This window comes from Tyto alba, unplaced genomic scaffold (genome assembly GCF_018691265.1).
Source record: "Tyto alba isolate M040663 unplaced genomic scaffold, T.alba_DEE_v4.0 Super-Scaffold_7, whole genome shotgun sequence".
In the NCBI taxonomy this organism is placed as follows: domain Eukaryota; kingdom Metazoa; phylum Chordata; class Aves; order Strigiformes; family Tytonidae; genus Tyto; species Tyto alba.
The window spans coordinates 40,497,879-40,525,176 of NW_024881328.1; the positions used below are offsets into that span (position 1 = coordinate 40,497,879).

The window sequence follows — 27,298 nt, forward strand, 5'->3', positions numbered from 1 at the left end:
AGCATGAAGCACGTGCGTTGCTGTTAAACTTCTTGAGGCCTTCGATAACACATATATCTAATTTAAAGAAATTAACATTAGCAAGTGGTATTTATGAGTATAGGAGCAAAAACTGCGCTGACCTTACCGTTAAACACCCTGCTTGTTCCTCGTCTGTCTGGCAGGGTTTGTGCTGGCTCGCAGCCGGGGGGGGGCTGGATCCATGCAGCCGGTCCAGTTGCCCACACAGCCTTCTGAAACTGAGCTTTCCGTGCACCGCTGCTGTCCGAAGAGCGAGTAATAGTGAGAGGATGCTGCGTTTGTGACCGCGTTTGGCCTCTGCAGTGTGTCTGGGCTGAACTGAGCTTATGGGGACAGCAGGGCTGCAGGGGAGTTGACTCGGGTCTCGCTTTCTCCCGGGGTGCAAGGACCCGGGTACGTAGTTACACCCACTCCATCGGAGCTGCCCCGGTGGAGACCCGGCTGCAGCTTCACCAGGCATCTGATGTGCTCATCAGTAGGATATCACTGAGCACCTCAGCGTGAGAACGGTGGTCCTCGGGTCCAGTGCGACTCCTCGGATATTTAAGCAAGAGGCAGATTTAAGTACCTGTTGGGCTTTCCAAACCATTCGCCATTCCCAGTATGTTTGCATGTACTTTGGGGAAGCTCCTGCTCTTCTGCAAAGCAGAATTAGAGCATAAGTTGCTTTCATACTTTGTGCATCCTGTAATTCCCCTCTTTTGTCATAGAGTTCAAAGAAGTGACGCAAACCGCAAACTACGTGATTACCCAGACTTGGGTCATTTCTGTGCTGCATCTTGTTCGTGGAGGTAGAAAGGAAAACTGAAAATCTTCAGCATGCAATTGGGCAAGTTAAAGCCAAACAACACTGCAAAAGTGTGTGTCTGATTAGTTCGGGACCAGTTGCTGTACGTTAACTGTCTCCCCGTCCAGCAGATCTCCCAGTTCATAAACGTTCGTGGAAGAGAAAGGCTGCATCTGCCTTTAATTGGGACAGATAAACTGCAGGCAAGCCAAATTCCTAGGCATGCCTGCACATGTCCTTTGCAGAGCTATAGTCTCTCTTGGGGATCTCACTTAAAAATAGTCAAAGTGATTAAAAGATGCCTCTCTCTTATGTTTTGAAATGTAATTTTCACTTGAAAAGCAATCACGATACTACTGACTGCCGTGCAGCACACTTTGTTAGTAGATCTCAAAGCAGTTCACAACAAAGAGTTAAGTATTAGGCAGGGTTAGGATTTAAAACAAAACTAAAACAACTGATTTTCTGTCTGGAAATGCTGATTTATCAGAATTGAAGCTATTTGTGGGAATAGGTATTCCCCTGAATTAAAAACCCCACTGTTTTAGCACTGCTTTAAAAGGCACTGCTGTGATCTAAATTTGAAGTTTTATTTTCTGGATAGAAACAATGCTTTATTTGGCTTATACTAAAAAGCTGGAGAACATTAAAAAAAAAGTCAGAATTGAAGCAAAACATCTTGAAATTATTATAGCAGAGTCTTTTGGATAATAGCCTTGTGAAAGTTTGAGAGATACAAAGTTTTGCTTGAAGACAGATGCAGAAATATCAAGACCTTGACAACACCTCCAGTGCAGGAAGACAGTTTTGCCATCAGCTCTAGTAGGTACGACCTCCCCATCCTGCACTTGGATGACCTGAAGGGCAGACAGAGATGGGGCAGGACTGGGAATGGAAATTGAGTTTCCAAATCTTAGGCTAACCCCCTATCAGCAAGATAACAGCATTCCCTTCCCTGCCACCTTGCTTCATGGCAAAATGACTCACTGGGAACTGCTGACTCTGTGGGTGCTGCTGCTAACCTGATGGCCCCTCTGGGCACGTCCCAGGTGGGGTGAATCACGCTGCAGGGCTCCAGGCTCCCATCACTCCTCCAGCTGTGCTCCTTCACCTAAAGGAGAATGGAAATGCAAGGTTAAAGCTAACCCTGGTCACTTGAGTTGGAGGTATCAAAGGAGTGTTTCATAGAGGCATTAACTCATTCTAAACCTGCCCGCCAGATGAGTTTCACAAATCTATTTCACTTTTTTAATTAAAAAAAAAAAAAAAAAAGTTTAATATATTTCCTTTGTACCAACCACTACTTCTTTGGCTAGGTGAAGTATTTTGTATGCCAGTAATGATTTCCATAGAAATTTCTTGTGCCATTTTCTGAAGAGGAGAGATTATTTCAAGCAAGAAGAAGGTTGGCTGGGATGACTGACCTGAATTTTCCCTGTGATCCTTTGGTCACGAGAAATGGTTTGGGCTTTATTTTCTTCCTTCAGGCAAGTACAGGTAGATCTTCTCATCACTTGTGGAGATCTTTTCAGAAACCATACTTGTTATTTTTGAGACTTTGATGCAGAAGAGAAATAGATGGGCAGCTGGCAGGAGTTTTGTTTTTGACTTCAGTGGTGTCTGGACTTGCCCTGCTGTTTGTGTCTCCAAAGTCTGACTCAAACCCAGTTCAAGCCAATGGAAAGAATCCCAGCAGCTTAACAGATATAAAGTTGCCACTCTTGAAAGGATAATCTTTTGGTAACACATCGTTTCATAAATATCTGTCTCTTCTTTCTGATCTGCTGGTGAGCTATCATCAAGCAGGGTTTTTAACGATGGTCATTCAGGCATGCACAAACACATTTCATCCTGCTGGTGCTACCCAGATGATGTACTCTTCCACACCACCACTACGTATTTTGGCACCGACGCTGTACCCAATGCACACAACCTTCTCCACTTGCCAAATATTCCTTCCTTTTCTTGGGCGCTGGCTGGGCTGCCTATTTGCCTCCATTTGCTGCCCTCTTGTCTGTGCTTTGATACGGCTCTACCTCTTTGGCTGTTCCCTAGCTTGACTGCCTAAATCTGTTTATTTTAATGCTGATGCAATCCTATCGTGTGCAGGGTGCCCACCGCCTCCATGGCATCTTCCTTTCCTAATCTGAGTAAGACAAAAGGGTCACCAGAATTGATTACCGCTTTGAAAAATGACTGTTCTCCTTAAATAGTAAGGGTATGGCCTGTGGGGAGAGGTGGTATGTTTCACTAGACCAACTGATAGAAAAAACAGACAGGCTTTTGGTGGTGCAAGTCTTGTATCAGGGAATTTAGGAGCGGCCAACGAGCAGATTTCTCTGTGGCCTCCCTTGTGCAAGGGCAGCTCCCCTATGGACGTGGCCGCACCATCTGCAATTTGTAAGCCAAATAAATGTTTCTGATAATCCATAACTTGCCTAACAAGAACGCCCCATGCAAAGCCAGTTGTTTGTCTTCAAAGAAATGCTTTTGGAGAGCTATTTTGTGGTAAGTCACTCAATGTTACTGATCCTCATTAGATTAGAAAAGTACATGCTTTCCCTGCAGGAGGAGTATGTAAATGTTGGAATTTCTAACATTAGAAATGATTGAAACTGAGTGGTTTGAAATGGTAATTTTTCCTATAGATGAAATGTAAAAGATGACAGTTTTCTTTCCCATGTCTGTTCTCATTATTTATCAGAACTTACGGTGTGATTTACATCCACAGCAAGTAAAATGAAAAGCCTGACTCCTTTCAGGCCACTACCTCCCATCTTCTCCTGCTGCTGCTCCAGCATTTACCAAACACCTGCACTGCCACCTTCTGTCTGTCTTACAGCTCACAGCTAAATTTCTACCACGATTTTTTTTTTTTTTCCTCATCCTGCCGAATTCATGATGTATGTCCTAGGAAAACTTGGAATACAAAGAAGAAACTATGTATGCACGTGAACAGTTAAGATGGTCTGTAAATTGATGTTTGTTTCTAGCCAGTCTCTATTACAGACAGCAATTGCACTATACCTAACTCCTAGCTGTAATTTAGAGGACGGGAACTTTACAGTGTTGCTCCCCATGACTCAAAAAAAACTAAAATACTTTGCTCAGCCACTGTTAAGCCAACACATTGGCCAGCGATTAGGTAGAGGTGTTTTTCCAGGTTTGCTCAACAGCCTGACTGATACAGGCAATGTCTGAAATAACCAAACGGGTGGTGATGGAAGACAAAGCTTAGACAATCACTTGTTATAAATCAGGATTCCTCACTTTGGAGAAGCTACCCTGATTCATACCCAGTGGTTATCTGTTTCAAGTTATCACATGAACTGTGCTAGTTGTGTCTGCTGCTACTGTGACTTAGGAAGGGGAAACCAAAGTGGAGCATGTCGATGGCTTATGGATGGAAGGAAACTGTCCCTCCTTCCCTCCTTCTTTCTAGTTGAAATACTAGTTAAATACAGAGTTAAGGGGAAAAAAAAAAAAACAAAACAAAACAAAACAAACAAACTTGACATGGATGTACTTTAAACCCTCTCATATTGCTTATTTTAAAGAATTCTTGGTGTTTTTCCTTTCCTGGCAAAGCAAGGGATGCCCAAGTCCACCCTCTGTTTAGAAAAATAAATGTTCTTGGTGAACATGCTAATTCCTGCAGCAGCCAGCCCCATGCTGAGTGATACTTCCAAGTAGGAGAAGAGACTCTGGCCCCAGCCCTGGAAACCTTGGAAAGAGAGATGGGCTTGCCACTGTCTCCCGGAAGGTGCCAGAGCAATTATTCAATATCTAAACCCCAGCCTTTAACAGAAAGCCAGTTCTTGCAGGCTCGAGAGACCTGATGCATGCAAGAAAAGGTTGGAAACCTTTCCCCTGCATTGTAAACACGCTTTCTCTCCGCATGCTGCGGCGTGGCTAAGGGAACAGTGGCATCTGGTGTTCGCTGGGCTGTCCTACAGCCACCGCTTCCCAGGTGGGTGCTGGCAGGATTTGCTCCCCACATGCAGGTAGCTAGTGGCACCTGAGGCCTGCAGGATGCCAAAGGCATCTGTGGAAGCATCCAGGCGTGATACAGGTCATATGGGAGACTCAAGCCCATGCGAACGGCAGCTGGAGGGGACTGGGTGGTGCATCAAACGAGAGAAACACAAACTTGCTTCTAGTGAAGAAGGCAATTGCTCATGTTGGGAGGATGAATTCCCCCCACCCAGGACTGTGGCAGCAATGTAGCATCACCAGGGATCCTTTGGCTTGAATGCTGTTTGAGATTTGTATATTTTATGAAATCTTTCTTCCGTCTTTCTCAATGCAGAGAAATTTGCTGGCCAGTGAGGTGCCCTGGTCCGTGTGGTGAGGCAGCCTGTCCACCCAGGGGCCTATGACACTCAGTCTGTGCTGAAACAGCTCCAGGGTGTGATGCTTGACTGTGTGTGTCTGACTTGGTTTTACCATCTGAACATCTCCTCAGTTTAATCTCACACTCTCAATCTGACACCCAAAATGCAAGTGCTGCCCAGGAGCCTTTTCCTTGCCAGCACGAGTGATTTTAACTTGTCCAAAATCTGGAATGACTTTCTTTGGGAGATGTTTTTTTATGCCTCTTTCCCTGTCTTTGTTCTTGCCATTAAACAAGATAGTCCCACCATATCTGCTGTTTAGACATGGGTAACTTTTCCACTGTCAGATCCTAAATATGTCTTTTAAACACCTCTGGCAGGCCAGTATCAATAGGCAACTGGGCGGTATCTGAACCTTATGACGAGTATGGGCCATCTCTGAGTTGCAGGTGGAGGGCCCTCTATTGCTGGTCCCTGAGAAACAGCCAAAAGGCTTGCTTGGAGGCAAACTAAGCTGTGCTTCCTTCTCTTGGCAGGAGAGGAAGCCCAAATCTGAGGAAAACAAAAGTTTAAGACGTGCATCTTCCTGGTAATTTCTAAGCAGATTAGAAAAGGCAAATTTCTCTCTGTATATTGCTAACTGAAATACAATTTGTCGGTCTTCTACCTCAAGTGCATGAAAGACAGGGCATTTCCTACTGAGATGAACATAGTGATAAACTTCAGCTTGGACCTCTACGGAAACAATTTCTGCTGGTTTCTGTAGTTTTTCGGCTTGCAGATTTTTAGTTCTGCATCCTTAACCAAAAGCTGTTTCGCAGTATTTGCAGGTTATCCCGTGACCAGTTTTGTCCAAGTGCTGGGACTGACAGACCTTTTCCTGTTCACGTTGTGATCGGTGCGTGATCTGATGCGCAAGCACCTGGGCCTGGTTACTCCTCCCTGCTGCTCAGAAGTGAGCAGCTCCGCTCTGATCCGATGCTGCTGTTAATTCCTGCTCCTCCCTGTGGCTGTGCCCAGAAACTCAGCGCTTCCCCGGCACGGGGCCTGACTTCGGTAGCAGAGATCCTGGTCATTGTCCCTTTTAGGCACTTTCTGTCCTATTAAGTTCCAACAAAATGCATTTTGTTGACATCAGAACTGGTTTCACAGCTACAAGTGACAGCAAGGGGTGGTTCTGCAAAGGCGCTCTTAACATCAACCTCTGCCACCCAAACAAGCAGCACCGCAGCTAACACTACGCCTCTTCTTCCTGCCCATGAGATTTCGGAACTCATCAGGTGGTTCTACATAACATGTAGTACTATAAAGTGATAAGATCCCAAGGGCTGACTTTTAGGTCATGTCAGGTACTTTGGCACGGTGTTCCTCAGACTGCCAGGTCTCTCTGTTCTGCAACAGGTTGTTCAAATCAAACCCTGGAGTTGCCATGCACTGAAGTTTATTTTCTATAAAAACATGGGATGTTTTCCAAAGTGCGGCTGAACTGCTGCTAGAAAAAATACTGAATAAATCAATGGCAACTGGGCACCTAACTCCATATCCTACTGAAATCAAATTCAGTCCTCACCTCCTACAATGACTTTAGTCCTAGGCTGGCAAATGACCCTACTCTTGCAACTCAACAGGCAATTGTAAGTGTGCGGAGAGCAGGCCAGAGAACCGTATGCTTTACAAATACCCCAACCCTCTTGCTATCAGCAGTCAAGGTAAATGTTGTTGCCTGAAAAGAGTTACAGAGAGTAAGAAACGTTAGTTTTGTAATGTGTCTTATTTATTAAACTCAGTTTTCACTTGTGTCCTGAGCTGACAAAATCATTTCCCAGGAAGACTGACAAACAGAAACTATGCATAAATATATATCTTTCAAACACGGTAGGTATAAACAAATAAAAGCTCCATTTTGCTATTTTGGGAGGTTCTATGTAACCAGCATTTTCAGCTGGCCAATTAGCAGCATATGTGAATAACTTCCACTTGTTTTTAAATTATCAAATCCAGTGTTTTAAAATCATTGCTTATTATCAGACAAAACCCCAAGATATAAAGGCTGTTCATTTAAAATCCTCATTAACAGCAGAGATGGTATATATTAACAGTGCATGCAGCTTTATAGTGTGGCTTTTTTATGCAATTGAGACCAAAATTTTCAGAAAGTAAGATGTTAGGCAACCACTCTCAGGATGTTACATAAGCCAAATTCTTAGCTGGTCTGACTTTGGCACCTTCCTAAAATCTACCTTCTTTTAAGATGCCAGGCTGAGCACCCCCCCAACACAAACACCTCCAAACCGGTAATGGCTGGGAATGGAGCACCCAGCTGTGACACTGCTCCAGGGCTCTCCCGCCCGGCACTGACCCCTCTCCCAGCCCCGTGCTGCTCCTGCCTCTTTGCCAAATCCCTCGGGACCTGCCCGGTGGGGCTGCCAGGGGCTGGGGATGGAGGAGAGGACCAGCACACAGAGAAACGACGTGGACTTGCAGATGACTGAGGTATTTTGCCTCCCTTGCTGGTCCTCCCGGCCAGCTGGGTCGAGGGAGGCAACAGTGGCAGGTACCAGCAGAAGGTGGAAACGCAGCTCTCCTCGCAGCCCTTGCAGCTAGAGGCATCTCCATTTTTGCAGCTACTGGTAGCAACGCCTGGGGCGGTGGGTGCCCCCCCCCCCCCCGTGCCTGTCACACACTACTCAGCTAGCAGTCTCCCGCCGGGGCTACGCTACCGCCAAGTTCTTGCTCCCTTCTGCTTGGGAGCACCCTGGGCCCAGCATGAGCCTTCCCGTGCCTTCCCGGCGGCAGCACGGCTCGCTGACCTCCTCGCTCTGCTCCGGCTGGCCCGCTCGCTTCTCTGCAGGAAAACAAGGAGCGGCACTACTTGTGCGAACCCCTCGGCAGAGGAGCGGGCTCCCGGAGGGAAGGAAACCCGCTGTCCAGCTCGTGCCACTGAGGCACATTCCTCAGGGCATCACGACAGAGATACACTGCGGGGCCTTCTGGCTCCCGTCCGCTCTTTCCCCGCTGGGTCTCTTCGGATACACCGTGCTGGCCATTTTGAAGAACTCCTCTGCGGCATCCAGAGCTATGAGTCGATCCTGCCAAAGCAACGAGGTTTTATAGTCACTACGGGCTGCTTCGGGCAGCTCCCTGGTCAGGGTCCTCCCTCCACAGCTGCTCTCAGGTTAAGCCAGAAAGTAGGTCTCATCTTTTCCCACTTTGTTAACTGTTACACACAGCTTAAAGGAACTGGGAGGGGAAGGGAAATTTCTCGTGCTACCTCACTGACGTTTCCAAGGAAGCTGAACATCCAAGCTACAAGTGCAACATCTGATGGGGACGCCCCAGCTGTCACCGTGTATTTGAGTGTCCTCTGGTGCAGTTCACCTACCCGCTCCCCTTTGCCTGAGCTCACTTGCAGTGGTGGGGGCGGTGGGGAGGAAGGCACGCTCGGAGCTACTCACCACCACGAAGAGGTAGCGCTCAGAAAGCTCCCAGCTGGTCGGGAAGATGTTTGTCTCTTCAGCCAGCTTTAACAGGAAGTCCCGGGCTTTGCCCATGTTCTGGGAGTCGCTAATGATGCTGAGTTTCGTCACTGACAAGAGGGAGTCCACTTCCTTCTGGAAACCTGGGAAAGAAATATGTTACAGAAACGAGCCAAACATGCGAGCAGGGTCATCCCTGAGCCCTCCAGGCTCTTGCAAGGTTCCTTATTCCCCCTCCACCTTGGGCTGCTGTGTTATCTACCTGCTAAAACAAACTGGCGTTTCCCCCAGGCAGGCTCTGTGTCTGCACTTGGGGCAGGTATAAGCCTGCTGATGGGGAAAAAAATCACAAAAACATTCAGAGCAAGTTTGTTGCTAGTTTTCCAGAGAAGGCTAGGAACATCCACACCCAGGGTGTTGCTTCAGCTCCTGCAAGTTCTTGATGTTGCCAAAGCTTTCAGGGCTGGTGGGGCTTCCTGAGCACCCCAGCGACTACACCTGTATGTTGTTGGGAGGTAAGAGCGATAAAAAACCTGCAGCAGTAATGAATGCATGGGTAATTGTTCCTGTAGCAGTCAGCATCTGAAGAGAGCGAATGCAGAGATCTTTGAAGGCAATGGCTACCGTTAACAGTTTGTTCAGCTCCAGGGAGCGGGTGGTGATGCATCTCACCAGAAAACACTCACAGGGGAAAGAGTCTTATGATTAAAGCACAGGTCTAGATAAAAGAAGGTAGGAGGTTTCACATCAGGTTGCACATCCAGCTTCGCTAAGGCCAAATGATCCCTGGCCTTGAGATTCCCCCACCCTTTGCAAAACGGCTCCGGAGCCATTGCGGACGTGAGGGAGGTGTGGGAGAGCCTTTGTCAACGTGCAGTAACAGACGTAAGGATGTCAAGAGATCCCTCCCGTCTTTGGTCTGTACAGGCTGTGCGAGTACCGTGGTGAACGTGAATGCTGATACCTAGTTATGAATTTGTAAAGCTCCTCCCATCCAGATGCCAGAACGGCAGGTAGGGCCGGAGTGGCTGAGATACCCATCTCTTTTGCTCCCAGTGATAATATCCTTGAACAGCCCAACAAGTGCGCTCGACTCGCACATCCTCCTCTCGTTTGCTGCCAACCCTCTCCGGGGCACGATGCAAGTCACCAAGCCGACGTGCCGGCACGGCACGGCACGGCACGGCACGGCACGGCACACCTCCCCGGGCCGCGCAATGGGGAAAACCACGCGTTGCACCACGCAACGGGGAAAACCAGGTCACGCCGTCCGCTGCCTCCTCCAGAGGAGCAGCAGCTGGGCACACAGGACCGGTGCGTGCAGTTCACTGGTTGCAGGCTAGCGCGCGGCAGCAGTAGGAGGGCCACTGTTGGGCAATTTCGCTTGGTGAAAAGCGCATTTATAATCCACTCGGGAGCAAACAGAGTGGGTGGTTTAGCTCTGATCAGCTGGCACGGGCTAAGGAAGGAAAACAGATATATCTGTGTTCAAATCTGAAAGGAATATTCATTTCTCCCTGCTTATCTTGTTTAGAAAAACCCAGGGTGAACTCCCAGGAATCCCTGCTAAGTTTGCACAAGGAAGCCTGAAATGGATGAGCGTGCGTGCCGGTATGGGCTTGAAAGTCTCTCCCGCTGGTCGTGGTTCGTGGGCTTTTTGACGTGCCTGCAGACAGGGTGGCCCCGTCTTTTCCCAGCCCTGCCTGAGCTCTGAGGAGCCTCCGGCAGGCTCTCAGCTGCTGTGTGTGGGCTACCTGATGGCACTGCTCTGCAACCTTGGTTTATTTTCCTCCCTCCCTCCTCTACCAGCCTGATTTTGTGGAGCCTCTCATTCGGTACCACACAAACGACAGCATTTTGTCCTCTAGCTTACCTAAATCCTCCAAAATGTGTTTCCACCTGCTTCTCACTTCTTTTCGGGTCTGCCGTAAAGTATAAATATCATAGTTGAGCTTTTGCCATTCCTGCAAAGCAAAAGGATAAGACATACTCAATCATTTGCACGCGGGAAGGTCTCTGCTGCTTTTCTAGGAATTTCAGCTTTTAGAAACGGAGCCAGAGTTGAACTGTTGATGTTGGCACTGAGGGATCGATGTGAAGGTCGATGCCCAGACTGCTGTTGCCCCTGAAGAAATCACACCGACCAGTGTAGAATATTTTAGCTTAACATGTGGTACACATCTCTGTATCTCCTCTGCACATACAAAACAGGCTTCCAGTTACCCCAAAATGGGATTACAGAATTTAGTTTAGGCGTTGCTGATGACCAGGGTGGTCTCCTCAGTCAGACACGAGAGAATATAATTCCAGCTCTGTGCTGGAAAGTATAATGCTGTCCTAGGCTGGAGAACAACACGAAATTCCAAATGTAGTTAATTTGAGAGGCTTCAGTGTCTTTGGTCCAAAGCCCTATACCCCAAACCTTGACACCCCTGCTAGAATCAAAACCTGAGGTTGTGAAAATACCTTATCTGGCCCTTAGCAACTTGGGAAAGCATAGCCACATATTAATAATTACCTTCTATAAACTATTGCAACACCTTATTTTCATACCCTTGCAGTCAGACTGGCAGGGCACATTTTCTTACAGCTGATAATAGCCCATGGGAAACTAAAAGTTTGAAAAAAAGTTATTGGCTCTCGGTATCGTCACACACGCAGTGGCTTCTGCAAACTGCTCAGCCCTCTCTTTGGCATTTAACTGGAGCAGGCAGGTTTTCAAAAGCACTGGAAAACGAGAAAAAGAGACTTTCTTCAAAGGCTGGGGTACCCTATTTTAAATAGCAGATAAGAGGGATGCACACTGATGGTTGAGGGCTGAGCTGGAGTCATTTGACATAGTAACTATTAGTGACTGACAGTTACTGGAGTTAATGCCTCACTGAACTACTCAGCTTAGAGCCTTGCACTTGACCTCGAGCTTTATATCTGCATAACAGGACACTGTCTAAAAGGGAAGGGTTTGAGGTTATTTATTAAAGTTACACCAGCACAATTAAACGCATGTGTACAAGCAAGAAAACGAGGAGTACTTTTTCTAGCTGAGTTTAATCAAAGCACACACTGCGAAGGATGCATGTACACAAGCATCCACACAGTGGCTCAGAGCACCACTCAGATAATTTCTCTGCACTAACAACCTTAATTGATCTAATTTCTCAGCAACAGATTTCATAGATGCACTCCTGCAGAATAAAGGGGTGTTAATCGGTGCTGTCTCCCTGGGATTGTCCTACGTGACACACTGGGTTCAAAGGGGTTAAACAATACCCATGAAGGTTGGCTGTGTGTTAGAAATCCCACTGTTTCTCTGATACGTGGTACCTTAAAAAGTTGACCTGATTCAGTAAAGAGTCGGAGATTTCTCAGTGGCTTTTTGCTAAACCCAGCTAACATGCCACAACTGCAGAGAATTTAATGACGAGCCTGTTTTCTTGCTGTTCAGCAATAGCTGCAGGAAGCCCTTGGAGATTAAGCTTTGGAAGAAGCAGGGGTTAAGACACTGCTAAATGCAGGTCAAGAGAGCTGGGGAAACACAGCTCGACCCTCAGCCACTCGCTCTGCACCACTCGTCCTCCTGGAGAGCAAAATCCCCTTCCTTTTCAGCTTTGGGTTGATGCTCGCAACGAGCCGGCTTTGCCGATCAGAGGCGCGTTTCTCTCTTGACTGCAGTGATACTTGAAAACAGCTTTACTGTTGGCACAGGAGGGCACCTGGCTGCCAGTGCAAGGCATCAAAACGCTTCTTCAGCCCTTCCCAACAGAAAGGAGGCAGGGACAGGACTCCTCTTTCATGACACCAGCTCGTAGCTAGGAACTGAGCTCTCGGTGCTAAAAGAAAAGAGGGGGTTTATTGTATTAAAGCTTTGGGGGAAGCTTGTTGCACACTTGAAAGTTTTTAAAAAGGGACTAAAAGGCTGCACGGTGCCTTGCTCCCCACTGGCAGGGATCCCTCAGAAACCTCTCAGCCCGCTCGTGACCCCGTGGTATGAGCAGAAAGGAGAGCAAACCAGTCTGGGCATGCTGGTGGGGAAATAAGCTGCATGTCTCTGCCCTCCCACGGAGATAAACAAGTGCTTTAATGCAAGCGATCGATCGAGATGGCCACTGTGATTCCAAGCAGGCTTCACACTGCTGAATTAGCGAGCGGGGCGAGGTGGAAAAGATGTTCCTCTCGCCAAAACGTGGCGTGCTGGCACCTGGTAGCAGCCTTCACGGCTGCAGGGATTTACCCCCTGTAGCAGCGAGCCAGACTCCTTGCTCAGCTAACCGGTGAGCAGTGCTTAGCATGCAGGGATACTGCCTCTGATTTTCTCTGGATTAATGGCAGTGTGTTCTCCCCTGTCTGTTTTTGTTTTAAGAGAATCTAGGTTATGGCTTTCGTGTACATTGTAGTGACTGCGTTGCGTTATGGAAGTGAATATGGTGCATATTTAGTCCCAGAGGACCTCTAACAGTGTTCTGTTGATGAAGAATCTGGGGAGTATGCAAAGGAGCAGTTTTGGTACAGAAAGTGATGCTTAACAGTGGTGTCTGGGGGGAGAAACTCTTGTTTTGGTAAGATTTCTTTTGTCTGAGCACGGAGTTGGATGTATTTCTATTTCTGTAGAAAAAGCTGGGAGGAGGACGCTGCACACGGTGCCAGAAATTGTAAAGCAACTATCAGAGATTACCAGGATGAGCTTGGGCAGCTACAGGCTGAGCTCTCAAAGGGACTCGTGCCCTGTCCTCCATCAAGAAACCACCGAGTTTTCCTGGGCAATTCCTTGTAGCAGAGACATCTTAAGTGCTGTGGGCAGGAGGTTGTCCTCGTGTTGTTTTAGTGAGGAAATAAAGTTAAGAGCATCTTTCCATCCCCGAAATTATTCTAAAAAGCCTCTCCCTTTGACTACACAGCAGGGGAAGAGCAAAGCTTGTTCTCCCCACGCATAGCAATGGGCAACATCAGAGCCTTTGGGGAGGGTTGTCCCCCAGGCACATCCCGTGAGTCACCAAGCTGTGACCTGCGGAAGGAGCCTCTCGTTTGGTCGGGGCCAGGCGGCATCACGAGGCCGAGGCCGCTCAGCACCCGCTGCCAGGCAGCCCCAGGGCAGGCAGCTGGGGCTTCGTGACGAACCCCGCTCTTCCTCAGCCCTCACTGCCCCTCTGACAGGTGTCCCCCCCCCCCAAGACCTTTTCCAGCGAGGTGTCCCAGCCTGCGTGCAGGCGTGGGACGTGCAGCTCTCTCCCAAAACTTAGCTTTGTTTCGCACCTTCTGTGCACCTCCGTTCCCTGTCCTGCCTCTTGCAAAGGTAGATGTAACTTCTGGGGCGTCAGGGAGGCTCCTTGCACACAGTACTGGGAAAGTTCAACAGAAGACCTGTCTTCACCAAACCCCTTCCTGTTTCTATGGGTCTGGGACATCCCAACTATGCATTCGAAATCAATTCTTTAAGAAAAAATACCCTTTTGCCAAAATCTGAATTAACCACAGGAAACCAAAGCACACTGCAGCTCCTGGCCCTGTTTTTATGCATCCGGTTTTGCCCTTTTAAACCTACATAGCCGGGCACAGCATATACCAGTGCGGGCTTGAGAAGACCCTTTGTGCATGATTTAAAAATATCCTGGGAGCAGCAGGGAAACCTTGCCACCTTCTCTCCTCTGTGTGCTCAGCCCTCCAAATATTTACCTGGAAAACCTCCCCAGACTCTCTAGTGTGAGGTACTAAATCTGCAAATGGCAAATGGAAGTGAGGAAATGCTGGGCATGAAATATAAGCCAGGCTGGCATATAACTGAGAGCTCTGGGAAAAAAAGGTGCTAAGAGAACAAGCAAGCACCATCCAACTTTTCATCTCTGCTTGTATGGAAATTTCCTAATTAATAGGTAGCTTTCTTTGTGTTGTCAAAGCAATGCTCTACCAAAGCTTTCTCCTTTATTCCCTTGAAAGCAATTGGTGTCACCATTCTGTTCAAGAGTTATTTTGGAAATGAGGTCAAAACAGAGTTATCAGGGAAAGACTGCAAAATATCATTCCAGGCAGGTACCACACCACAGCCAGGGCTGCTCCTACTCTGGCTCGGTGACCGGCCCCACTGGAAGGAGCTGAGCAAATACCAACTCTAGATCCATGCTCATATTTTGAACCATTAATCTACGTCTCGCTTAGAATAAGCTTAAATCGGATTCAGTTATAAGAGAGGCATGCAGGAGTTAATAAAAAATTTTTCGTGTTTATTAAGTGGGTCAGTTCTGGGCTCCCCAACCAGAATCCTCAACCCTGGGCAAATCCCATTACCTCCTTATGCTCCAGCAACCATGTGTCACAATACTGACCTTCTCTGTAGTGTGTTTAAAAAAGAATAATCCTGTGGGAGAGCAGGAGAAAGCAGAAAAATGGGCCCTGTCAGATCATTAATGGGCTTGCCAGGAGGATCATGCCAGTGTAGCTCTCCTAGCCAGGCTCCTAGCAGAGATGCAGGCTGAGGAATTGCCTTTGCCAGCAGGTTTACGATCCCACCTTCCCCAAGCAAAGAGGCCAAAAGAATAAAAAACCCACTGCATTTACAACAAGCCGTAAGAACAGTGGTTTTTCCTTGGTCATAATGCAAAAGCACACCTTTAGTTTCTGTTCACAGACCCGTGGCACAGCTGCCCTAAACCCGGCTCTTTCTCTGAAGCCTATATTAGTTCAACAGCTCAGGCTCTCTGCCCAAATTGGGTAACTCCATCCATCCCATCAGAGGATGCTGAGACACCAGGGCCACCACAAGCTGGACCTCACGGAGGGGTTTATCTGCCATATCGTGCATATGAGCCCAGCAATGGGCCCAGTGCAGCTTTCACTGTTAACTGGAGACTTGCCAGAGCCACAGTAGTTCCCCTTCACCATAAAATGCTCTCCTCTGCACTTGCATGGGACGTGCTGGAACAGTGGCCTGGCCTGTATCTATGCATCCTGTTTTCCTGGAGGTCCTCATTTCACCTCCAGATTTAGGGTTTTACATTATACCACAACAGGTCAACGATGCTGCAGAGCAGGAGCAGGGAAAAAACCATCTTTTTCTATATTCGCAATGTTGACCCCAGCCTTCAAAAGCTTTGACGACAGCGTTGATCTCCAAAGGCTGCATCAGCTTTACAAGCCCCCTTAAACCAGCCCTTCAGCTAGAGCTTTTCTGGTTTTCTCTGCACACACCCTCCCTTGCCCCCACTTGGCTTCCCAAAGTGCATCCAAGCACACATGCGCTCACCGGCCTCAAGCAGAGCGAAATGCAAAGCTGCAAGTTGCTCAGTCCTTCTGATTTTAGGAGGCTCCAGCAAATCCTGCCTTGTCTACCTATTGCACGGTGGGTTTGGCAACCGCAGGGTGCACCGACGGGCTCCACCACGGCCAACAGCCCCGTGAGTCGTCACTCCCAGCACACGGCGTGGAGCAGGACGTGAAACGGGGCGCACCCGGGACATCAGGGTGCTTGCTTTGAAAAGCTTGCTGCCCTGGTTCAGCGAGGAGCAGGGTGGAGCCATCCTTATGCAAGCGAAGGTCACACGGAGCTTGGGTTGGAGCTGCCACGTTTCCCAGAGCAGGGCCATGGGGAGCAGGCAGGGAGAAGAAGCAGCTCCGCAGGGATCGAGTGTTGGTCCAGCCCCACGGTGGGGGCAAGGAGCTGGCCCCGAGCGGGGGACACCAGTGCTGTGAGCTTTGGTGAACGACATGCAGAAAATCGACTGAGCTACGGGGTGCACTCGGTGTTGGAGGGCCTGGCCCTTTGCATGTAGTTTGGTTTAGTTATTTACGGTGATCCACGATGCCCGAGGTGCCCAGCCCAGGAAAGAGCCATCCTGGCCCAAGCCCACTGACCTCCTGCACTGTGCCCATGTCAGCACTGCATCCTGGCCCACAACGTCTCCTGTCCTAGCTCACAGCACCTTGTCACTATGTGAATAACCATTAAAAAAAAAAGAAGAAGAAGAAAATACCCAGGAAAGCAGAATTGGGTTAGCCCGATTAAGAAAAATGTGATACTGGTTTGAGGCCAGGGTGGTGCCGTACAGATAAAGCACACATGACACAGAGCGACTTGCTCTTTGGGATCCTTTCAAGGTCCTGTGCTAGGAAATCCCTAAGATAAAGGTGAGGCATGGCAAAGCATACAGTAAACGCACAGCGGGCCAAAATTTCTTTGTGGAATGAAGGGAGAGAAATACAGGGAGTAGTTCTCCTTTCAGTTCCATTTTAACCAAGAGAAAAAATGGACCTATGGTTTCGTAATGTTTGTGCCCTGCACAAACAAGAAACTGTTTCTCTGTCCCCTGTTCTGCAGCATCCACACGCGCTCCCCAGGGACTCTGGGAGCAGAGCAGCCCCCAAAGCGGATTATGGCTTTTGCAGCCCAGTGCTGTTTTGCAATTAGACTTTTTTTCTCTCTCGCAGGACTGAAGTCTTGTAAGGGGGGGGGGGGGGCAGGGCAACACAATCTGGCCTAGTTTTAAAATGCTCACTGGAGTAAGGAGAGATTTCGGCACCCAGAGCTGAACACAGGAATGTTGGCTTTGTCAGCCAAGTCCCCTCCCTGTCCTGCCACCCAGAAAAGGCTGCAGCTGGAAACTGCAGCAGCTTGCCAGCCTTATATATATTGTGCCTCAGTTTCCCTCGCTAGGAAAGAGAGACAGCAGAGAGGCTGGCAATGACTAGCTGCAAAGGGCACTGTGCCATATTTCAAATCAAGTGTATCGTGTGTTGGCTTTATTCAAAATCAGCCTGATGTTGCAGTCCTCAGGCTTCTTTACTAATTGCACTGCATAAAAACCCAGGGTACGTGATCTTACATTTGTTGTGGAGAGGAAGCCCCATGCTTTTTGTACCTTCCTTTTTCACTGGCAGGCACGGCGACTGCTCAGACCCATTAAAACCCTACAGGTGGGCTGAAGGCAGGGAGAAAGGGGAGGGTTCAGGGCAAGCAGGCGCAGGACCGCTCTCCTGCTCGCCCATAACTGATGCTCTCCTCTGTGATCTGAGCAAGGCCGACACGCAGCTCTCCCTTGCCCAGGGAGATGTCTTTTTGGCAGCCCATCCGCTTATGATACCATTTTATAAATAATATCAGCTTTTAGGAGGCTGGTGTCATAATGAGCCCTAAATCAAGCTAAAAGGCCACGTGAATGGGTGCGGGCTGAAATCAGGAGCTTCAGCGCTGCCCTGAAGTGCACCCGGCCCTGCCAACAACTCGGGACCAGAGCAGCCTCCTAAATGGAGTCATCCTCACGTCCTTCAGCCGGTTGGGGCTGGATGAAGCTCCCTGCCTTCCCCAGGGCAAGCAATCGCAAGGTAGAGAAAACAGCAGTGGGAAGGGAAGAGAATATCCTCAGTTAGAGATGTAAAGGTTACGTGAAGCCATGAAAACATTACAAAACCATCTATTGTAAACACCACGATTAAGTCAATCTCCATCAAAAAAAAAACCCAAACCATGAAATGGGGCTTTTGGCCAACCGTATACAAGGATTGCATTATCTCATTTTAAGTTTAAAAAATTGTAATTTTGATCTTAGCTGTACCTCTGGAGTTTAAGGCTTCTTGTGAAAGCTGAGCTAGCTTTTTTGGTTTAAGGAGACTATCACAGGAGAAAGAGTTACAGTCTTGCTGTCTCTTGGATGAAGTGGGATCATGCTGAAATCAAATGTGAAGCCTCCAGGCTTTCCTGCAAACATTCTGAAGTCTTAAAAGCAATCAGAGAGGAGAAAATGTGTCACTATTCGCTACAGCCTGCTCCTAATCAGGCCACTGAACTCTCCTTTGCACAGAAGTGCTTTAGTGCAGGAAATCGGGGCTGCAAAGCAGCCTCTATGTAACAGCAGTGATTTTTCCCTTCCGTGCTAAGAGCTGTGCTAGTTCTCTGCTGCTCAGTAGTTGCGGCGTAACCCGTTAGAGGAGCATTTAACTTCACACGTCGCTGGAGCGGCAGCTCAGCTCCAGGCGCTGCCATTGCCGGGCAAACACCACTGCAGGCAAGGGTGACACCAGTCCGACCGTGGAAAGGCCAAACTGGGGAAATATTGGACGAAAAATAAGCAGCCTGTGAAGCTAGGGAATTGAGCTGGGCATCCCAGTGTTACCAGTACACGTTTGCGGGTGATGGTGGTAGAGATGCTCGCGGGGCATCGTGCATCCCAGCTCAGGGCGGCTTCTCCTGGCTCAGCTTCTGAGGGATGAGATGGCTACAAGATGCATCCGCATCGGATACAGGATAAAATCTGGAGAGTGGTGGAGCAGATGAGGGGACCCGATGCCTACATGAGCCGCGCTGGGGGACTCTGGGGGCTTTATAGTGGCTTAACGGGTGCTTAAATAAAGGCACTGCCAAAGCACCCGGTGAAAGCCCCGAGCCGCGGTCTGCGGTGAAACCGGGCGTGAGGAATGGCACCGCCTCACCTCCGAGTCCTTGTCCAGCTGGTTCCTGACCACGATCATGTTGTACAGCACCCGGTCGTCGTCCGCCTCTGTGTGGGTCACGTCGTGCGGGGTGCTCCACAGGTTCTGCTCCTCATCCCGTGCCAGCGTGGCTCCGAAGGAGGCGTAGGGGTTGTTGTTACTGCAGAGAGGGGGAGAGGCGAGGCAGCGTTAGCTACCGCAGCATCACGCTGCCTCCTTTTACCTTCCCAGGGTGAAGTGCCCGTCGCTGTGGCATCCCCTCTTGCAGCCCAGTGTCCTGCCTGGGACAGGGGGAGGAGGAGGAGGAGTGGGGAATGGGAAGACAGACAGCGTTTTTTACCTTAGCAGACATCCCGACCACGCAAGCCACAGTTCAACCCAGGCAGTGCTGCCATAAAAGGCGTCAGGCACGCAAATTTGCTAAAGACACTGGGTGTTATTTGAGCAGCTAGGATGGAGGAACTGTGTGCACCCATCTGTGACCATGAAAGGCGGCATCTCCCCACTGCTCCCCATCACACCTTCCCACCCCAAACCCTGCACGAGACCCCCCCCAGTCTCTCCCAGCTTAACGTGGGAACAGTTCTAATTAACTAAGACTCAAAAATCCCGGCGGCTCCGGAGGGTATTTTCTCTCTGCCCGGCTAACCCCGCAGCCGTGCCAAGATCCCTAGAGGCTTTGTGAGCAGCAGGCAAGGGGACGGTGCCACTGCAACGCCTCTCACTTGCCTCCTGGCCAAAGAAGCAGCTTCTACCCGTCTTCTCCCCAAAGGCAGTGCCGCTGGGCACGGTTTTATTTCGGACGAAACACGCGCCACCTCTGCTGAGGGATCTGGGACTGGTTAGCCCAGGGAGGAGATGGCTCGGGGGGATGTCACCCATGTGTGTAAGTACCTGATGGGAGGGAGCGAAGGAGACGGATACAGACCCTTCTCAGTGCTGCCCCACGACAGGACACACTTTGAAATATAGAAAATTCTGTTTGATCCTAAGAAGGGTGGGTGAACACTGGTACAGGTTGCCCGGAGAGGTTGTGGAGTCTCCATCCTTGGAGACACTCAAAGCCTGACTGGATACAGTCCTGGACAACCTGCTCCGGCTGACCCTGCTCGAGCAGGGGTTGGACTGGATGCTCTCCAGAGGTCCCACATCCATGACCATGTTTCTGAGTGACCCTGCAGCACTGTTTTCTCCCCAAGCAGCCCAAACCCCACCGAATCAAGCAGACAATCCTCGCAGGTGCCCCCCCCACCCCAGCAGCTCCTCTACCCGAGAGCTACGGCAATGCACGGAGCTGTGCAAGGACCTGTGCCAAGGCACAGAAAGGACTTTTAGCCCCATCTTTATTTGGGGATGGAAACGTCCTCAGCCTGCTTGTAAACCGCAGGCTTTATTTGCTTAGCAGCCAGCAAAGCAGGGCATCTTCTTCTGGGAAGGCTGTTGCCATTGAGGCAAGGAGCTTTTCCCTGCACTGGTGGCAGTTCTGTGTGTGTTATGGCTTTATGTTGCTACTGGGATGTGCATTTTTTTTTATAGGGTTATTTAATTCTGCCAGAAAAACTTTTAGCAGAGGATTTACATCATGTTTCTAAACAAGGTGTCCAGACACTTGAACAGAACAACACAAATGGAGAAATATTTCCAGCCTTATCTAATAGTCTCATCAGCCATCCTGTGGCAATACCTGCTCACTTCTTGTTAGAACAAGCCACTGTTTATTCTGTTTACTCTCCAAACCCCATTCCTTTCGCAAGGAACCCATCCAGTGAAACCTCTTAACACTGCGGGCGCTTTATCTGTGACGCCAAGCCATAAAAAAGATAAGAGGAGCTCCAGAGCATAGATAAAATAGAAAAAAAGTCATTCACATCAGCATTCCCGCAGGAAGGTTAATTAGACTTTCAACAAACCAAAAACCTGAGCAGCAGGTAATAAGGGAAAAGATAATCTCTTACCATCTCCCGCTGAAGATGAGCAAACAAACATAACTTGGAGGGTGTGGATGGCATAACTTAGTCGTTCCTACACCGGAGCCAGCATGGGTTTGCTCAAACAGTTTTTCAAGCATAAAGCAGACAGGATCCCAGCCTGGAAGGGATCTCTCAGGAGCTAGAATGGGTTCGGTCCCATCCTGCCTTCGACAGGCTTCTTCCCACTCACTGGCCTACCGGTACCCTTAACGTCTGACCTAGTTTAAAAGCCAATATTTGGCAGGAAGACTAACATGCCTTAGCTTTTAGGAGCCACTCCCCCACAGCTTGCAAGGCACTTCTCAACGCACCTTCACTTCCGAACGCTGGCACGGAGCATCCAGCAGCCTGTAAGGGACGTGGGCAGTGCCCAAGGGTCGGCAAAGCCACGCAAGCACAGAGAGCTCTGCCGACAGCGAGCACCCCCAGAGCACACTGGACTTCCAAGCTCCATTTAAAACGAAGAAATGGGAGGAAAAAAAAAAAAAAGGAGCACATGAATGGCAGCCTGCTTTACAGGTTACAGAGGTCTCTGCGGGACCAGGGGGGACTCACACCGTTTCAGACTCTGGGCTTTGTCCAGAAAATGGTGAGCGCTAACGCTTCATCACCGAATTTCTGCTCCAGGCGGCTTGCAATCCAGATTAAACCCATTTGGGGGGTTTGGAGCCCAAATTCTCTGTTTATTTACATCCTGAGGACAGCACCCGAGCCAGATCCCACCTTCGCACGTCGCGAGGCAGCCAGGCAGCCTGGATGCTGTGTGCTGTGCTGCTGCAGCCCGGCTCGCTGGCTTTGTCCGGGGTTTCTTTCCCCAGCCCCACACCAGCGCTGTGCCTGCACCCGTGCTCCATCCCCACCTCCCCCGGCTGCTCTCACCGGCCTCGGCACGGGTCACAGCTCAGCCTTGTATACGCTCAGGTAATACATGCACCGAATTATACACGTATTACCTCCTCCTCACTGCTTCGTTCTCTGACACATCACATTTATGAGGCTGCAACCCGCTCTGCTTGGGGAAAGTAAGGTGAAAAGTTGTAACGTCAACATTTTGGTAGCAACACCAGCTCTCAAAAACTAAAACTCAGTGAAAAGCTCTGAAATCTCCAGCAAGTGATTCCTTTTAAACGACGCTGCAATAAAAATAAAAATATACAGCAGGCGTGTTCTCGCAAGATCCCCGCATTGAAATAAAACCCCAAAGCCTCCCGAAGAGGCACCAGCCAGCGATTAGGCTGTTGGATTAATTACGCCGGCACACTTGTGCAGGAGCGGGTGCCTTTCAAAGGCCCAGCATTAATGCAGGCTCTCCTGCTTGCAGCCAGCACGAGCTGCATCGCCAGCGGAAGGCACGTTACTGAAGAAAGGTGAGGGACAGCCGCCCCGCAGAGGCGGGGGGGAGCCTCTCCGCACGTCCCATCGTTAGATTAATGCCAATTTTCCAGGCTGGAGGCCCCACGCTGAGGATTATATGGTTATTATTCAGGTAACTGCTTTAACAGCGTGGCAGCAGGGCGTTTCAAGCCCTGTCGACGGCTCTGCTATTACCCGGTACCTACACAGGCCGCACTGGGAGCATCCCACCCTCCTTCTCGAGATGCCGCTGTCCCACCGATGACACGGGGAGGGCACAGCCCCTGCCCCCCCGTCCCGGGGCTGGGGTACCCACCGTGGGCTTCGGTGACAGCCAGGGCCCTGGCTGGCAGATGGGGAAGGGGGGCGAGGTGCTGCAAACCCCTTGCCCGGAGGTTTTGCGGCGGGCGAAACCTCCTCACGAGCTCCTCTCCACGCCTCGGGGCTTTATCTGTTCGTCCAAAAATCCCACCGGCCCACCCCAACCTCACGGCTCCCTGAGCGAGACGGACGCGACCGAGGGCGGCGAGATAAACCTGCTCTCTCAAAATCGCCCTGCGAGGGCGGGAGACCCGTCTGTGGAAACCCCAGCGTGGAAAGGCAAAGGCTGAACGGTTCCTCCGGGGAACACCGAAGCGATTGCCGCCCTCGGTTCGCTTTGCCACAAAAACCCCGGCGGCACGCCGCCCGGCCGGCGGGCACCGCGCCGGGAGGTGTGACAGGGAGCCCGGCCCCCGGTGCAAGCCAACCCAGGCGGAAAGAGAACCGAAAGCAGTTTGTCACTGCCGGGGAGAAGGAAAAAAAAAAAAAAAAAAAAAAAAAAAAATCCCTTTAGAGCCTCGTCCAGCTCTTGCAAGCGCTTGCCAACCCCCCGCGCAAGGGATGGTCAACTCCCCACGGCCGGCAGCGGCTGTAAAATCACCGGGAGGTTGTTTTGGGGTAAAACGGGGCTCGGTTTGACGCACCGGGGCAGCCGACCTGCGGGGAAAAGGCACTGGGGTCCGGCTGGTGCCGGCGTGGGGGGGAAGAGGGGCTCACGCGTGGCTTGTGGCCACGGGGACGGGCCCACCTCCGGTGGGGAGCATCCCTCCTCCAGCGCAAGGCGGAGGCGAGGGGGGGGGGGGGCTCAGCCCCAATCCTCCAAAGGGGGTGGGGGGTTAGGGAAAGGAGGCGGGGGGGGGGGGGATGTCCTCACCTGAGCAAGGGCTCCTTTTCGGGGGGCGGCGGCGCCGCCTCCCCCCCGCAGCAGCCGCAGCAGCCCCCCAGCGAGCGCAGCCAGGCCCCCAGCCCCATCGGCGCCGCGGGAGAGCCGCGCAGGGCGGCCCCGGCCCCGCCCCCGGCCCCGCCCCCGGCCCCGCCCCCGGCCCCGGCCCCGGCCCCGGCCCCGCCCCCGGCCCCGCCCCCGGCCCCGCCCCGGCCCCGGCCCCGGCCCCGCCCCCGGCCCCGCCTCCTGCCCCGCCCACGGCCACGCCCCCGGCCCCGGCCACGCCCCCGGCCTCGGCCCCGCCTCCTGCCCCGGCCCCGCCAGCACCAGCCGCTCCCACGGCGGGTTGAGTTCAGGCCCAGGCCCCCTGCGCCCTCTTGCATCCTCACACGCTCGCCTGCAGCCCTCCCGCTCCCCCCTGCAACCCACCCCCCCCCTAAACCATCCTGCGCCCTTCTGCACTCCCCCGCACGCTCTTGCACCCTCTTGCATCTTCACACCCTCTCCTGCACCTTCTTGTACCCCCCTAAACCATCCTGCTCCCTCCTGCACCCTCTTGCACCCCACTGTACCCTCTTCTGCCCTCTTGCATCCTATTGCACCCTCCCACACCCTCCTGTACCCTCTCGCATCCTCACACGCTATCCTGCGCCCTTCTGCTCCCCCTTTTACCCCCCTAAACCATCCTGCACCCTCTTGCATCCTCACACACTCTCCTGTACCTCCCTAAACCATCCTGCACCCTCCTGTGCCCTCCTGCACCCTCTGGCACCCCACTGTACCCTCTTCTGCCCTCTTGCATCCTATTGCACCCTCCCACACTCTCCTGTACCCTCTCGCATCCTCACACACTATCCTGCGCCCTTCTGCTCCCCCTTTTACCCCCCTAAACCATCCTGCACCCTTCTGTGCCCTCCTGCACCCTCTTGCATCCTCACACACTCTCCTGCACCCTCCTGCTCCCCCCTGTACCCCCTTAAACCATCCTGCACCCTCCTCTGCCTTTCTGCTCCCTCCTGCACCCTCACACACCCTCCCGCACCCTCTTCTGCCCCTCTGCATCCTCCTGCGCCCCCCTGCACCCTCTTGCACCCCACTGTGCCCTCCTGCACCCTCCTGCACCTTCCTGCCCACTCTTGCATCTTCCCATACTCTCCTGCCTCCCCCTTGCACCCTTTTACACCCCCCTGCATCCTCCTGCACCCTCCTCAAGGCCCGTTTCAGCCAAGGCACAAGGGCCCCGGCTGAAACGGGCCACCACTAGCCATCACAGCATGGCCAGAAAACAGAAACCCCCCCTTTCCAAACCTCCGCACGGCTACGCCTCCAGGCTCGTTCCCGCCCGGCTTTTGGGACACAGGGCTGTGATCCTGGGAACTGCAATGGGAAACGAGCAGGGGGTGATGGCCTCAGCTGTCTCCTGGCACAGGGGTTTTGGAGGAAGGAGAGAAGAGCCTAAAAGATTGCCCCTTTCCCCTTTATTTCTCCCTTTCTTACAATGAATATTCCTATCATATGCCTGAGTTGGATCCCAAGGAAGAAGAAAAAAGCTTAAACACTGAATTAAGATGGTCCGGGATCTCATTTAATTATCACGAGTTTGATTGCGTTTCAGAACGGACCGTCAAGCACCAGCCAGTCCCCAAAGCAATCGCTTTAAGCGTGGTTGGCCGCGCACATCCCAAAGAGTCATTTAATTTTAGTACAACAGCTTCCTGACACCACTGAATTTTCTGCCTATCCCAGCAGACATAATAACATAATGTACTATGTCCTCATGCCCAGCACATGCGCACAAGGAAAGGTGAAATAAAATCAATTTGCACTCACGCTTCTCTCTCTCTTTTTAATTCCAGGGCTTGTTAATTCATCATCAGTGAATTTATGGCCCTTTGGATGCCCAAAGTCCCTGGAAAGCAAAGCTCTGTGCTAGACAAGGCACAACCATTTCGTAACAGCGCCGCAAAATGCCCTAAAGGAAAGTACTCGGCTCGGGGACTCCGTAGCATCCGAATCCAGGCCTGGTGAGGTTTATTCCTGATGGTTATTCCACACGGAGGAGGGGGTCGAGTGCGGAGGCTCACAGCCCCCTGCCAGGGTGCAGAAGCAGCCGGGGGCACAAGGGGCAATTCAGCCAGAGCACATTTAGGAGAAGTCAGCTAAACTGCACGGGCACTGCAACCACCACACACAGACGCAGGCAGCATCAGCCGTGGCTTCCCCACGGGCTCGCCTCCCCTCTCCGGTTCTGTAGCCACCAGAGGAGGCAGGAGGTGGGAAACCTCCGGGCACCTGAAACGCAGGGGCTGAAGCTGAAGGTGGAGGCACGTGGTGCTTCTCAGCTATTGCAGAAGGCCTCTCCAAGGTGTCTAACCTTAGTCGTCACATCTGACGCTCTCCCAAAAGCATTGGAGCCCAAGAGTCCTCTGTTTCTCTCTGACTCTTATTTGCTCCCAAGCATCTAAAAATAAACATTTCTAATGAGGAGAGGAGAAACCCGGCTGCCAAAATATGGGGGGGGCTGCTTCATCCCACCCAGGTCCAGCCCTCTCTCCACGTTACTGCATTGGGAGCTGTGGATGGCAATGAGTTTCAGCAGTAAAAGCCGACAGCGCCACTGTCGTGGATAAAAGCATTAACACGGTAATGATTTAGCAGCAAATCAAGATTTATAAATGACTAGCAGCACTTAATCATTAACCAGCTTAAAGGTTTACAAAATAATTCAGTAAAATACGTTATAATTAAAATAGCGACAGCTTCGAAGATGACAAGATTCACACTAACTTACCACGCGGTACCTTAAACCAACATGTACACACGTGCACATTCACAAACACAAGCTGTACAAACAGACAGACAGAAGTATTTGGATCCAGCGGAATATGTATGTGCCCACGCTCATGAAAACAACCGTGTATACCCAAACCCATCGGTGAGCAGGTAGAACGGGTGAAAGAGAAGCTAGCTCAAGGTTACAATTTCCCTTTCCTCGAGCTGAGCGTGACTGCTCACAAGGCGCCGGCGTTCCTCAGCGGGCAATGGTTGAGACTCGAGTGGGTTGACTGGCCTCCCGTTGGTTCTGACACTGGACGGATCCCTTAAGGTTTTTGGTACCCGAGAGACGTCCCAGCTCAGGGGAGATGCTGGTCCCAGGCCCGCTGCGATCCAGGAGAGCTCAGAGGGTCTCACTCCATGTTGTATTTAGAGGGTCCAAGATAATTGACTTTTATCAGGTACTTTTCACTCCGTCCCGGCTTGAACAATGAAGTATTCTGGTGTTTCCCACCAGCCGCACAAGAACTTGACGGCTGTGCAATTCTGTTACTGTTCTCCTTCACCACATCCCAGGCTGTGGGGAGGTGATGGGCTGCTATTACCGCTCCCAAGCCACAGGGAGAGCAGGAGCCGGGCTGGTCAAAGGGGCACCTGGACTCTCTGGTTCCCTGCCATTAGCAGCGCGTACCTCCCTGGGGTTGGGGTGTGACCCAGGAGGGGTGTTGGAACCACACTCAGCACCGAGTGGCCCCGCAAGGAGAGCTGGGGGGGGGGGGGGGGGGTGTGGGTGTGTGTGTGTGGAGAATTGCACCACCACAGCCTCAAAGCTGGCGGGACTGCTGGCATCCCGCCGGGAACCGGCTGGGCCCACAAACACCGAAATCACCACCTGGTACCTTCGCACCTCGGGAACCCGCTTGGCCACGAGGGCTGCAGCGCCGGGCTGCGGTGCCACCGAGGTG

The 27,298-nt window shown here is 51.2% G+C and overlaps 1 protein-coding gene across 5 annotated transcripts; it reads right to left on the reverse strand.

Moving 5' to 3' along the window:
* Window positions 1-1,382: 1,382 nt before the first annotated feature.
* On the reverse strand, window positions 1,383-23,678 carry MREG (melanoregulin). Of its 5 annotated transcripts, none has more exons than XM_042783927.1 (6): window positions 21,313-21,510; window positions 19,032-19,191; window positions 10,492-10,582; window positions 8,598-8,761; window positions 1,831-1,919; window positions 1,383-1,665 (listed from the first exon to the last, which is right to left on the reverse strand). In XM_042783927.1, the coding sequence occupies exons 2-6, from the start codon at window positions 19,068-19,070 to the stop codon at window positions 1,497-1,499; spliced, it is 552 nt and encodes a 183-aa protein (XP_042639861.1). In that variant the 5' UTR covers window positions 19,071-19,191; window positions 21,313-21,510; the 3' UTR covers window positions 1,383-1,496. The 5 variants fall into 5 exon arrangements, with proteins under 5 accessions (XP_042639861.1, XP_042639858.1, XP_042639860.1 ...); XM_042783924.1 differs by lacking the exon at window positions 21,313-21,510 and adding an exon at window positions 23,550-23,678 and having other exon boundaries at window positions 1,385-1,665; XM_042783926.1 differs by lacking the exon at window positions 21,313-21,510 and adding an exon at window positions 23,550-23,678 and having other exon boundaries at window positions 1,548-1,665; window positions 1,796-1,919.
* Between the last annotated feature and the right edge of the window lie 3,620 nt (window positions 23,679-27,298).

Coding starts and splice junctions, on each gene's coding strand:
- MREG (XM_042783924.1), bottom strand. CDS start 23,647: ATGGGGCTGGGGGCCTGGCTGCGCTCGCTGGGGGGCTGCTGCGGCTGC. Junction 19,192..23,549: donor GAAAAGGAGCCCTTGCTCAG/GTGAGGACATCC, acceptor CCCTCTCTGCAG/TAACAACAACCCCTACGCCT. Junction 1,666..1,830: donor GTGCCCAGAGGGGCCATCAG/GTTAGCAGCAGC, acceptor TCTGCCCTTCAG/GTCATCCAAGTGCAGGATGG.